Below are 12520 nucleotides of genomic sequence, written 5' to 3' on the forward strand. Positions count from 1 at the left end.
GCTGCTGGAGGATACCGTTGTAAATTCGCACGAGACTACTACAGCTGTTCACAGTACAGTTGGTTAACCATTCCCACTTCTAAGGAAGGACCTGTACTCCTTCCGCTGAATTCGCCATACTAGAAAAACGGTGATCTTGACCGATTCTTATTCCTCCCCCACTTTACGGATTCAATTGTAGTCACATACGACTTGTACGCATCCACGTTAGCCTGGCAACCAGGGAGTGCAGGAATCACGCAATTTGGTTGGACATCTTTGGTGGAAAATCAGCACTAAACAAGAAGAAGAATAAAAGATCCACGGTGTGCCATGTAAGGGGAATATACATCGAGTATGCAGGTGCACACGTGTCTGTCCGACTCATACAGTATGTGCTTTCCAGACGGTATAACAAGATCTGTGGTATCCAAGATCGACTCCAGGACTTGCTCCGAGGTTCCATGTGAAGGCCCAGGGAGCTCCAGGGTGTGATTGCTTTCCATTCGGGGCTTGTTCCGCGAAAGTGCCTCTGTCGCTCCACTTTGAGCGGAAGGGAGGAGGTGGTTGACGGGAAACAACATGGAGAGAGGACTCCATTGTTTTCTGGTTTCCCCCCCTTTTTTTGCAACCTAGTTATCATATCAGAATGACGATAAGTCACATTCTTAAGACAGTAACAGACTATATGTGCTGGTGTTGCTTTTTGTTATTAATGCAGGCCCCTCTCTTTGGCTAATGCCAGGCTCACTGCAGCAGGCCGGACAAACCTTAAGAGACACGGAAATCAGACGCTGCATGCGGTCCTTATGGATTTATTACAGCCATTCTCCATTCCTTATGCTACCCAACCCAACGTCAACATGGCAAACCTCAGGATGCCAAGTGTGTGCCCGGATTGGGGCGCACAGATGATGGCATGTGACTTTGTAATAGATCAGATAAAGCCAAAAGCGTCAACCGCCGCCCTGGGACCAACACACACACACACACAAACAAACGTCTCTGCACGGTCGCGAAGGTTTGCGGCCAGCAGCGTCGGAAATTAGATGACAGAAATGACCCGTCCCGACAACTTGTGACACTGTCATGTCATGATGATGCGTACTGACAGACCTACTGTACCTCGGGAACTCAGAGAGAGAGAGACCCTTGAATTGTAATTGTGCCTGGACGAACGCTTTGATTCCTACCTGACCCATGTGACTCCCGTACTGTCTTTAGTGACTGGGAAATCGCTGGATGCTTGAGGATGCGCGGACAATGTTTGTCTTGGGCCGGTCGGCCTTGGGAAACCTCCGGATTTAGAATCTCGGTTGGTCGCGCGTGGGCTCTTCGTTGCTCCTCTTCCAACAACTCAATCCAACAATTGCTGCACGCACGTCGTTCGGAGTGCAACATGATGCAAAGAGGAGCTGACAGGGATGGAATGCAGGAACAGTCCGATGTTTCCCTGTTTGCCTGCACGATTTCGCTCTACGAGTATAACCCCTTTACACCGCGTTCGCCCTCACTTGCAAATTAATTGGTCGTGCATACGCTTACAGCCAGTATGTATGTACGTACATGGGTGCTGGTAGAAAAGGGATCCAGCGTGACAGCCTCATGTCCATGACTCCTCGGAGCTTTTATTAGGCTGGGTCCGTGAATCATAGACCCTCGCGCCATTCTTTTGCATGATGTATTGTACAATATTGTATATCGACAAATTTCCGACGGGAGGAAGCGGCGAAGACAATATGGATAAGGGGACCGACACGTAGATTGTACATGAGTACATGTCATGTAGGTAGGGGTCGGGTACTTAGAGAAAGGACCCTTATTAGGAGCAAACAGTCAATCAATGATACTAGACGAGATGAACCTTTCCAGGGACCTACCGAGCCGACCCTTGAGGTTGCGTTGCTTGCCCATCCCGCGAGTCAGGATGCCAAAGTCGGCTGTCACGAGGAGAGAAGCTAAGATGAACGAGAGTTAGATGATGATTAGATCCCGCCCACTGAGTGGAAGCTTCAGCACTAAAGCAAGGAACGGGCGGACTAGTCAAACAGCACAGCCTCAAGGAAACATGAATTGATGCCGACTGTGACTGGCTGGCGTTGAGGGGAGTGGAGAGGAGGGAGGTAAGCCAGCAAGCAAGCAGATTTTGATACATAGATGCTGATGCTGGCAGCTTCGGAATTACATGCATATTGGCGAGGTCCCTTACAAGTTACAGGCCAACGTAAGCGGGCAGGTCAATTAATGCATTGTAAAAAGTAGGCTGCCGTCGATAAATCGTTCGGCCCAAAGTGGGATGGGTTCGGATTAGAAATGGATGACTCGGATGCGAAGAGGGGCGCAAAAGGCAATTAAGATCGAGCGCTTATGAAACGGCCATATTAATGAAATCCCATCCTCAATTCTTATCCAGGTTATGGTCATGATCATAAATTTGCCCATGCCAGTGTGTGAGATATGCCTGCCACTTTACCACCAGCAGCTTGCAGGTATCATGCTCATTGCTCACTCATACCCAGGCCAAACCAACCATGGCCTGCCATGCCGTGCCGTGCCGTTGCCATGTCTCGCTCTTCTCTGGTGTGATCTGCAAGACCTACTCGGACCCTAACGGCGGGCTGCGACAGTTGTGTTTCCCACCCCCGAGGAAACGCAAAAGACACGAAAGACATGGTCTTTGCTGGGACCGGTTGACGGCTGTTAGCGTTCTAAGCGTTCTCTTCAGGCGTCGATCATAAGAAATCAATTGATAAAGGGCCGTTTGGGGCCACCAAGCTTAGGACGTCGATCCGGAATCTCGGCCTTTTGAACTGCCCTTTGCCCTCTGGCTGTACATGGCATATCTTTCTTGGTCTTGCATCGTAGAGGATTGTCAGCCGTGTTTGTGTCAGCCGTACACCAGTGCCTCGCGCTTCCTTACTCGGTGATTTCGAACCTTCTTCGGCCTTCATAGTGACGCCACAAGCGTGTGTCCGATATTGGCGGCTAAAGGCTGGCTTCCCGGGTCACGTACCTTAGGCTAGTTTCAGCTTGGGGGTTGGTGCCAACACCTGCAGCAGCATCTGCATCCCATATCTGCACACTACACCCATTGCATAGCCAGCATCCAGCAAGGTGCTTGCTTGCTCCTGGCTAGCGATGTTGTCGATTGATCCTACATGCACGTTAATAGATGCACCTACCGTACTCCGTATGTAGGTACTCCGTATAGTAAGCCCGTTCGTTTGATTGACCATCCATGACTGATCCCATCCTACACTCTGCTTTGATGTTTTCCCCCATCCCCCAAGACCTAGCGCCGCACCCTATCCCGTCCTATCTGTCTATCAGCAGAACCTTGGTGCTGGGATGAACGGAGACTGATCCTGATTCTGAGTCTGATTCTTCCCGACTGGATGGATCGGGGATGGGCTGAGCTCGAGCGAGAAACGTCAAACAAACAAGCATATCCCTTGAAACAGAAAGGATTGGATATCATCTATTTTCTCATCTAATTCTGATCTGACGACACCGACAGACATATGTACTAACAAGCACACGAATGGAGGGGGGAAAGGGGGACAGAAGTACTGTTAGACATTGATGATATGGCACTTGCCGACATGGCTTCATCAGTAGATGATCGTATCATGACAACCACGTCTTTCATCGGGCCCGAGTAAAGTTGGAGTCCAGACTTGATAGATTACAAAACCGAACGCGGCGCTGCTGCTAGCCACGTCAGTCAAGCAGGAAAAGCAGCTCGTCAAAACAACACAACAATCGACTGATCAATGCTCTCGGATCGCCTTCAAGGGGGGGGGGTGCGGTCGACGACATTTGAGCAAATAAGTTTCCCCCACAACCGACCGATCATATCTATCGGCGAACCAAGGAAACGCAGAGGTGGAAACAGATTGTCGACAAGGGGGGTGCGTGGGTGAGTGGTGCCGGGTAAGGGGGGGCTTGCCCAGGAATACCTTAGAGGAATAGCTGTAGAATGCCTGTCTATAGGAGCGAGAAAGATGGGAAATAAGGAAAAAAAGGGCCGCCAACAAAGTACATTACCACATTACCACCCACACTTGAGCCCACTCACACCACACGTGTTACTTGGGGCCATCATTGGCCTATCCTCCCGATTCCCATCAAGGTTTATCACGCCGGCTCTGTCTGCTGCCCAGATAGCCGTTTCGAAATTTCGTGATGGTCGTCGAGCAGCCGGTATGTAGTACTTTAGGAGGCCAGATCAGAAAGGTGCAAGCAAGCCCGGGTGGAGGGTCCAATTGTTTCAGGTGGGCCGTGCAATTCAGCCCATTAACCCAGATCCCTGTAGCAAATTGATGAGCAGCCAAATGTGCTGGATTTACTGGGTTTAGTGGGCTTGGGTGCGCTACTGGAAGCTGATAGACTGAAGTTATTAGGGTCTGTGATGGCCCGTACCTAGTGCCCATGTACCTGTGGCCCCCCGCCAGCCATGAATGATGCCATGCGATGTTTTCTTCACCCGGAAAAAGTCTATCTGCTGCTGGCGGCAGATAAAAACGAGATTAATCCGATGGCTTCGGTGTCTAGAAAAGGAGGCAAGCGAGGATAACGTGAGAACCAAAAATAAAATCACGCCACCATAGGGGATAAGCGTGTGCATAAGTAAGGTAAGGAGAGAGTGAGAAAGCAAATGAAGGAAACAGAGCGAAGAAGAGTGAACGAGCGCGAGAGCGAGTAACAGAGAGGGATACATAGAGAGGGAGAGAGAGGGCGAGAGAGAGAGAGAGAGATGTGCATCAGGGGTTAGCGGCGGCCCCCCCAGTTGTGTTGTTCCCATGTTTAGATGGGGGGATCCAAAAACCAAAATGGGCGCAGCCGTTTCTTCCAGGGGAAATTTGCTGCAGCCAGTCAAAGTAGCTCGGGGCGCGGCCGATTCAAGACTGAGGTCACAGCGGGCGGGTCACGCACGTCTGTCGTGGTGCGATGGATGCGCGAGGGACACCTTTGGGCGGCCATGGGCGGACGGGGGGAAAACAATATAATCACCTTGCCCCAGGACCATTTTACGCGCGCGAGAGAAAAATCCGTGGAAATGGGTTGTTGCTTCCCCATCCAGCCATTCGTTCGCTCATTGTGTTTCCTTCCCCTGAGTAAGTAACTGACTTGGAAAACCTACCCGTCCAACGACCTCTCGTGTTGACTTTCTTTCCCGTCGTTTGGTGTCTTGGTTGCTCCCCTAAACCCAACCTGCTGCAACTGCACCGTCAATCCATCTCCATCTTTGGTTTTGGACCTCTCAATAGTCCTCTTTCCCGACTAGCCCTCGATTTGGTCGGCTCACCGTTTCGCTGCCTATCGTGTCCCTCCTTCACACACTCGTTTTCTCCTTGTATTCGTCGCCCGCTGCTACGTAACGGTAGTAGTAGCCAGCCAAGAGGACCTGATCTGATAGTGCACCATTGAATAATAGAGCGAGAATCGCCGGTCGGAGTCGGGCCACGATGGATCAAATGGACACCTCGGATCCCTCGAGGATATTGGAGCAGGCAAGAAAACATCTGGAGGCGCTGAAGCAGGCCGGCCTGTCGCGTGAAGCTCTGCTTGCCCTGCTCGAGGAAGACTGCCCGCCACAACAGCAACAAATACAGCAGCAACAGCAGCAGCAGCAGCAGCAGCAGCAACAGCTATCACCTTCGCCTTCACATCACTCGCCTCAACAGCAACAGCTCTTACAACCTCCGACGCCACAGCCGCAACAGCAACAGCTACAACAGCAGCAACAGCAGCAACAGCAGCAGCAACAACAACCACAACTACCACACCCGGCTGTCGAAGGTACGGGGCCACAGCCCCAGACCCCAGCAGGTCGCTCTGAAGATGTTGCTAAGTATGTAGCTCAAGCAGCTCCCACGTTCGCTATTCCAAACTACAATTTCGTTCCCTCGCACCAAATACGATCGTCCATCTCCTCCACTGCCTCGACGAGCTCGGGCCACGATAGCATATTGTCTAATGCAACTGGCAAAAGCTCCGTTTCGTCCATCGGCGGCCCGTTTGGGCGGGGGCCGCGCCCTCGATCATCACGGAAGCCCGCTACTGGTGCACTTCATGCGACAAGACATTTAAGCGCAAGTTTGACTGGAAGCGACACGAAGAGGAGTTTCACGAGCGATGGCGGAAATACCCGTGCCCCAACTGCAACCAGAGCTTCTGGGGTCCTAACACCTTCAACCAGCACCACAAGTCCGCCCATGGCTGCAAGACTTGTCCGCACTCCGATGCTGTCGTCAAGTACATGATGAAGCGGAGGGCCTGGGGATGCGGATTCTGTGCTGCCATGCACGGTAAGCTCGAGAAGCACTACGAACACGTCGCACAGCACTTCGAGGCCGGGAACACCAAGAACGACTGGATGCACTCCAACGTCATCTACGGCTTACTGCACCAGCCCCTCGTCCTGGAGGCATGGCGAGAGCTCCTGATCCGCAAGGAGAGCAAGTTCAACGGCCATCAGCCCTCCTTCAGCTGGGACCTCGACAACACCGGCCGAGCCCAGGGATACGTGGAGAACGAACATCCCGGCCACCTGCAGGACTTTTTGGAGTTCTTCGACGGCTCTAAGGAGACGGCGGAGAAGATTGCGCGATGTGCCTGGGGCTACTGTCACATTGTCTTGATGCCTCGGCCTGCATCGACCCCGAGCGTCATGCAGTCGCTGCCCCCGCCGCCGCCACAGCAGGAATCGTTCCCGTCGTCGCCCACAGACAATGGCGGCAACAACCACACACAAGTACTAATCACGAGTCAAAGTCGAGGGCTGAGAAGGGTGGCATCCACATGCTTGAAGCCCATCAGCAGGAGACCCAGCCGGAGGATATCTTCTTCGTCGGCAGCCACGGCTGAGTTCCACGATCGCACCCCGAGAATGACGCTCACGCCGCCTATGGAGCAGGATCCCAACAACTCATTTAATATGTTTATTTCGCCACCGCCGGTTCCTTCGCAGCATATGCAGCCGGAACCGATGCAAATAGTCACGTCACGCCCCTTGTCCCTGAACAAGGAGCTCCCACCAGCACCCCTCGTGCCCTCTCCTATGGATATGGATTTCAACATGAACATGTTTTCTCCCGACGGCAGCGCGCAGATGATGAAGCCGCACGGCATGGCCGAAGATTGGCACAGCATGTCGAGCTTATCGAGTACACTCATTGAAGATCAGCCGATGACAGACCCGAACATGGGAGGCCAACCGCAACCAGTCTTCCCGGTGAACTGGGAAGACCTCAACCATTTTGGGCAACACAGGTAGTAATATTGGGGGGTTGGGAAAGGAAAAAATAACAACGCGCTTCTACTTCTACTTTTTACCGGATGATGAAAAGGGGCGGCAGCAGCAGAGACAGAAACAGAGAAAGAGGGTTGTATCGATGAGCGATGATCCTTCGAAGTGGGGTGCAACGCAGCACAGAATATACTGCTGCGACAATCGCACCCACGTGTATAAATAGAGTGTCTGATTACTTTATATGGGAGTGGGTGTTGATGGAGGATGGAGTGATGGACGGAGGCAGATTGGGGGCCAGAAACTTGGGAAACTGGGACTGGTAACTTTGGTATATTTCGCCCTTCGTTTTGTGAGCGAAAAGCAATGTAATGTAATGATACCATTGATGATTTGATTGATACCAAGCACAATCTATATAATAGCTAAGGTTACTCAGAGCGAGCGAGCAAGCAAGCAGGCAACCAAGCAGGCGAGAGGTGATGATTAGGGGTTGAATGAAGGCCATATTTCCTTCTTCTTTCTATGAACTCGCACAGCTATACCAAACCATGTGTAAGCCCGATGAAAGTTCTCTCCGCCGTTTCTTACATACCCCTGAACTGTCATCCATGTATCTATCCTAGCAGATTATGTTTGTTGTTTCGAAACGAGGATCTTTCATCTATGATTGCCAAGATCTATGATGGCCAAGTCGCTTGCCTCTTTGGATATTGATCATCGACTGTGTTGCCGATCTGTTTCATTGGCATGTGGGGTCTAGTCAAAGCATCCCGTCATTCGAACGGAGGGTGCGGACATTTCAGGATGAGCGGGCGAGCATTCTCGGCAGTCTCGCTCTCTCTATCGCTTCGAGGGTGTGGGCATGTATATCCAAGCAGGAAATAGACGACTGCTTACATACTCGTTGGGGGAGAGCTGGCAGTTTGTAAGCAAATCAAGAAAGAAAGTCCAGTTTCTGCATGGGAATGGTGACGGTGATGGGGGGTGTCACCTCCATATGTAACATTATCGGTGCCGGCCCCTCGGGTGTCCGCCCCCAATGGCTCCTCCTGGACGCCCCCCCCCCCCCGTCTGCCCGTGTGTCTGTCTCTCTCCAGCTCGCCTCGAGTGAAAACCATGTCTCACCCTACCTAACGTTTTAACCTTTTCTTCTTTCTGTTTCTGCATACATACACGTGTACACTCCCAACCCCGACACACATCCAACCACACTAGGTTATCTGCCGGCTGCGGCTGCGGCGCTGCTGCTTCAGCGGCTAAGGCTGCATATGGATGGCACATAGACTTGCTGCTGACATTTTCGCCTCGTGTTGGTGGGGAGGACATCTTTTTTAGCTCTTGGCTCGCCTTTCCCTCTCTTCTCTCGCGCACCATCCGGAGCCTGATTCTCATCCATCCATCCGTCTGTCAACGCACTGCAGCTTGCAGCTGCACCTGAAACTGCCCAAGCAATATCACCATAGTGGTATTCCTTGGTGCTCTACTATGCTTCCTCGGGCCGCGATCTTTTTCTTTCATATGTTTTCTCTTCGCTTCTTTCCGCCCACAAGCGGAATGGATACCGAGGGCAGAGACATGCATGATGCATCACTGGCAGGAAAGTACCCCCTTGCATACTTAGTATCTACACCTGCCTTGTCTCGCGTGGACTCCACAGGATACATGTGCGCAACAGAGACAAGCTGTGCAAGCGAGACATGCCCATACCCTTGGGTATTGGGGGCCGCAGCCGGCTGAGCTCGCCGAGCTCCGTTGCCCTGCCAAGTAAACAATATCCTCTGGGTGTCTTCATGTCAGTGAGTGAGTGATGAGGGAGTATCCCAGTCCAGCCTGGTCCAACCCAGTTAGGCTGCAGCTATCTCCATCCCAGTCTCTGTCACTCACTCTTTCTTTTCAGCTCAGCTCAGGCTATGGCTATGCCCCCTGCAAGCAACATCTGCGTTGCAACAATACAATATCATACTGACGTCAGTCCCAGTCTCTCGCCCTTTTCCCCCACGGGCTGTGATCCTTCCGAAATTAGGTTCGTCGAGATGGTTCTGCTCTATCTCGCTTGTTCTCTCTCTCTTGTGTCGTCTCTCGTCAGCACCTGCATGTGCTTCTTGCTCCTCTCCAGCGTTTTTCAGGTTACACATCCGCCCACATCCGCGCTCACGCACGCGCGCCTACACACTCACACACACAGTCAGAGCATCCTTCTCTCCATGTGCCCCCCATAGGGCTGTGTGTGACACGGAATCCTTCCAGATTTAGATTCCTGTCATCGCCCGATCCTCGCTTCTGGAGGTTGTCATCCTCTCCTTTCTCTCGCGCGTCGTCTAAAGCGCCGTGCAGATCGTGCAAGAGTTTGCGCGGTTCCTCGCGCGTCTCATCTTCCCCGCCGACCCTTCATGACTACTACTACTACCATCAGCAAGAGCAGCAGCAACAGCAGTAATTGCCAACAAGCGGGCATGACGGTTCGTTCCTTGCTTATTCGTTCTCTGCTGTATGGCTAGATGGCTGGCTAGTTAGCGCGCGTAGCCGCCCGGTAATCGGTATTTCTTGGCTCTTACTTGCAGAAGCCGTTCAACGGCTTTCCATCTCACCACCATCTTGCCTCCTGTCAGCTTTTCCTTCTTTCATAGGGGCCTTGCGGCACAGCGGCTGCATATTCCCGTGTCTCCCCCACAAACTTGACGGTCATCAACGCACCACCACCACGATTACGGCCGCCATCGTACAAAGGCGACGCGTGGGCAATGCCCCAGCTCGGTAGGCTAGGTGATACTACTCTACAAGTGCGCCAAGCGGCCCCCAAAACGTGGCACTCTACCGTCAGTGATGAGGCTCCTGGGATAATGACCGATACGAATCGCATGCAATGCCCATGCAAATGCAGGTTGCATGGTGCTGGGCTGGGAACGAGCTGGCGAATGAGCAACGGTTCCTGCCACATGACAGTTTCGGACCGTTTCTTCCTGGAGCTATAGTTAGTAATAATGAAATGGTGACCAGTTTACTGAATAGGGAAGGAGAAGGGGACGAGACGAACTTGGGACATGAAGGTGATGGTGATGATGGTGTTGGAATTACCAAGCTTTGGGGGGAGGACAGAGGATGTATGTTGTTACGCGTAACACACACACGCCCCCTCTGGAAGGTATGTTTGGGGTTGATGTTGTCAGCTTCGTGCTTGATGTTGTCGTTGGGATGGGAAAGACATGTGCCTGCTTACATGGGTCCCAGGGGGGTGTTGGCAGGGAGGTATATAACGCCTCTGGATCCTACAGACTTGGCTGGTGATCCGTCCGAACTTCCTGGATGAATAACCCAGAGATCTTATACATACCAATCTGCTCACAGCTACTACGCCTTCCTACCAGAACCCCTTATTCGTGACGCGCTTCCCGGTTTCGCGAGTATATCACTACCCCTTTCAGCATTCAGCAGACAACCCAACATTGCGATCCACCGCAAGCATCGCCAAGCAATACCCACTACCTACCACCCTTCCCTGTCCCGATACTACGTCTACTCTGGCTCAGCGTTTCTACTTCACCTGCTCCCTCATCATCATCACCACCAGCAAAAAGCTCCCTCAGCCAGTCAAGATGGGTCACTCTTCCGGCTCCAAGATGTCTTCCACGTCAGACAAGAAGAAGTCGAAGGACCACAAGTCGAGAGTTAACGACTGGCTCCAAGAAGATCCCCGAGAGGATCCCTGGAGCTCGGTGAACACCTATTACGGAAAGGACTCGTCTTCGTCGAGTGGCCATGGAGACAAGAAGCACAAGTCTGGCAGCAAGAAGTGATTCATTCGTCGTCACGGCCTACTACCATACATTTGTCTCATCTCTACAAGCTCTTCATGAGCTCCGCTGGTGCCAGCAGCTCCTCTTCTCTTGGAGCTGCCCCTAATTGAGAGAGATCGTGACATCTGTCCCGGACGCGGAGGGTTGGGGCGGTGGACCGTCCCTGTCAGAGGGAAGAAGGGGGGGAGCTGAGCGCAAGTTGGGCATCTACTGCACTAGATGCCATGGGCTTGGAGGCCGAGAGGGAAGGGAAAAGCGTGTACTATGGTGTTCTTTCATTTTCTACTTCTTCTGTGTACGGACTGTACGATTATTCCTTCTTTTGTTATCTTATTCTTAGATTTTCGTTTTGTATTTTCATTGTATTTTCATTGTATTTTCATTGTATTTTCATTGTATTTTCATTGTATTTTCATTGTATTTTCATTGTATTTTCATTGTATTTTCATTGTATTTTCATTGTATTTTCATACGTACTTAGGAATGATGGAACGAGGACAACGTCAAAACACACCCTTGGCCCCGAATGGAACGGGATTTGCGCCAGAGATAGGATACCCTTTAGAGAGAAGCTTAATCGGACATATATCATATACTTCACATGAATTTCGGGAAGCTCTGGTGTCTCCAAGCATTTTTAAGGAGTGAATTGGGTGATTTCGTCTTTCTCTCCTTTCCAACGATGTTGGTCACTCTCTTCTCCAGGAAGAGGCATGATAGGGCCGACGTAGTCGTCTTGCCAATGAGCCTCGACATACCCCGTTTTGTCATCATAACCCCCACGCCCGTTGCCCAAGCGATTCCAGCTTTGAGAGCTTCTTCAGCTAGAAGGACGTCCTGAGCCCTTCTGCGTTCTTCGGCACCTCGGAGCGCTAGGGATCGAAGAATCTAATCTGTTTAAAGCAGGTGGGCGCGTAGTCCTCGGCAGAATCGATAATGTCGTCGCCCAGGCTTAGGTCCGTGGGGGAAGACAGGAGGAGCCTAACCAAATCTTGAGACGAGGTTTCTCGGAATCACCTTACCGCGCCGATCACTCTCGTATGCATCTCGTTTTCGTGGGGTATGGCTTGGTGCTCTCAAGCACACCCTCGCTTGGTCTTTTCCAAGAAATGCGCAATGTTGCTTGCACCTTCTGCTGTTCTTGACGCTGCGAACCATTCATTCAAGGTGTTTCACACCAGTGGGCACTGCCGTCATATATCATAGAAAAACTCGGCCATGGTCCGAATCGAACCCAGCGCAATACAGTCTTCAGTCGTCATGGTGGAACAAATTAAATAATAGAGCAAGCCTACTTATCTTTCCCCAAGTGCTCGAAGGTAGAAGGCAATCCCCAAAGAGATTGCCCCCCTTTCCCTTCCGCTCGTTCCCGGCCTGCCTCCCCAAAAAGTCTTCTCTGGCGTGGTACGCAGGTAACAGGCAGAGAAGCGAAGGAGGAAAAAAAATATCAGCCATGGGGATAAAAGAACATCGTGAACCACGCTGTCGATGG

At 51.8% G+C, this 12520-nt stretch overlaps 2 protein-coding genes across 2 annotated transcripts; both read left to right on the forward strand.

Moving 5' to 3' along the window:
- Positions 1-5447: 5447 nt before the first annotated feature.
- Positions 5448-7258, forward strand: PG994_005144 (uncharacterized protein; the record flags this gene model as incomplete). Its single annotated transcript, XM_066856553.1, has 2 exons — positions 5448-5825; positions 5975-7258. The coding sequence occupies 2 exons, from the start codon at positions 5448-5450 to the stop codon at positions 7256-7258; spliced, it is 1662 nt and encodes a 553-aa protein (XP_066718720.1).
- A 3569-nt stretch (positions 7259-10827) lies between these two features.
- PG994_005145 (uncharacterized protein) lies at positions 10828-11028 on the forward strand (the record flags this gene model as incomplete). The annotated part of the gene is made up of 1 exon (XM_066856554.1): positions 10828-11028. The coding sequence occupies one exon, from the start codon at positions 10828-10830 to the stop codon at positions 11026-11028; it is 201 nt and encodes a 66-aa protein (XP_066718721.1).
- Positions 11029-12520: the final 1492 nt, after the last annotated feature.

The sequence above is a fragment of the Apiospora phragmitis genome (genome assembly GCF_038363925.1).
Source record: "Apiospora phragmitis strain CBS 135458 chromosome Unknown utg000005l:1.0-4161743.0:1.0-4166827.0, whole genome shotgun sequence".
In the NCBI taxonomy this organism is placed as follows: Eukaryota; Fungi; Ascomycota; class Sordariomycetes; order Amphisphaeriales; family Apiosporaceae; genus Apiospora; species Apiospora phragmitis.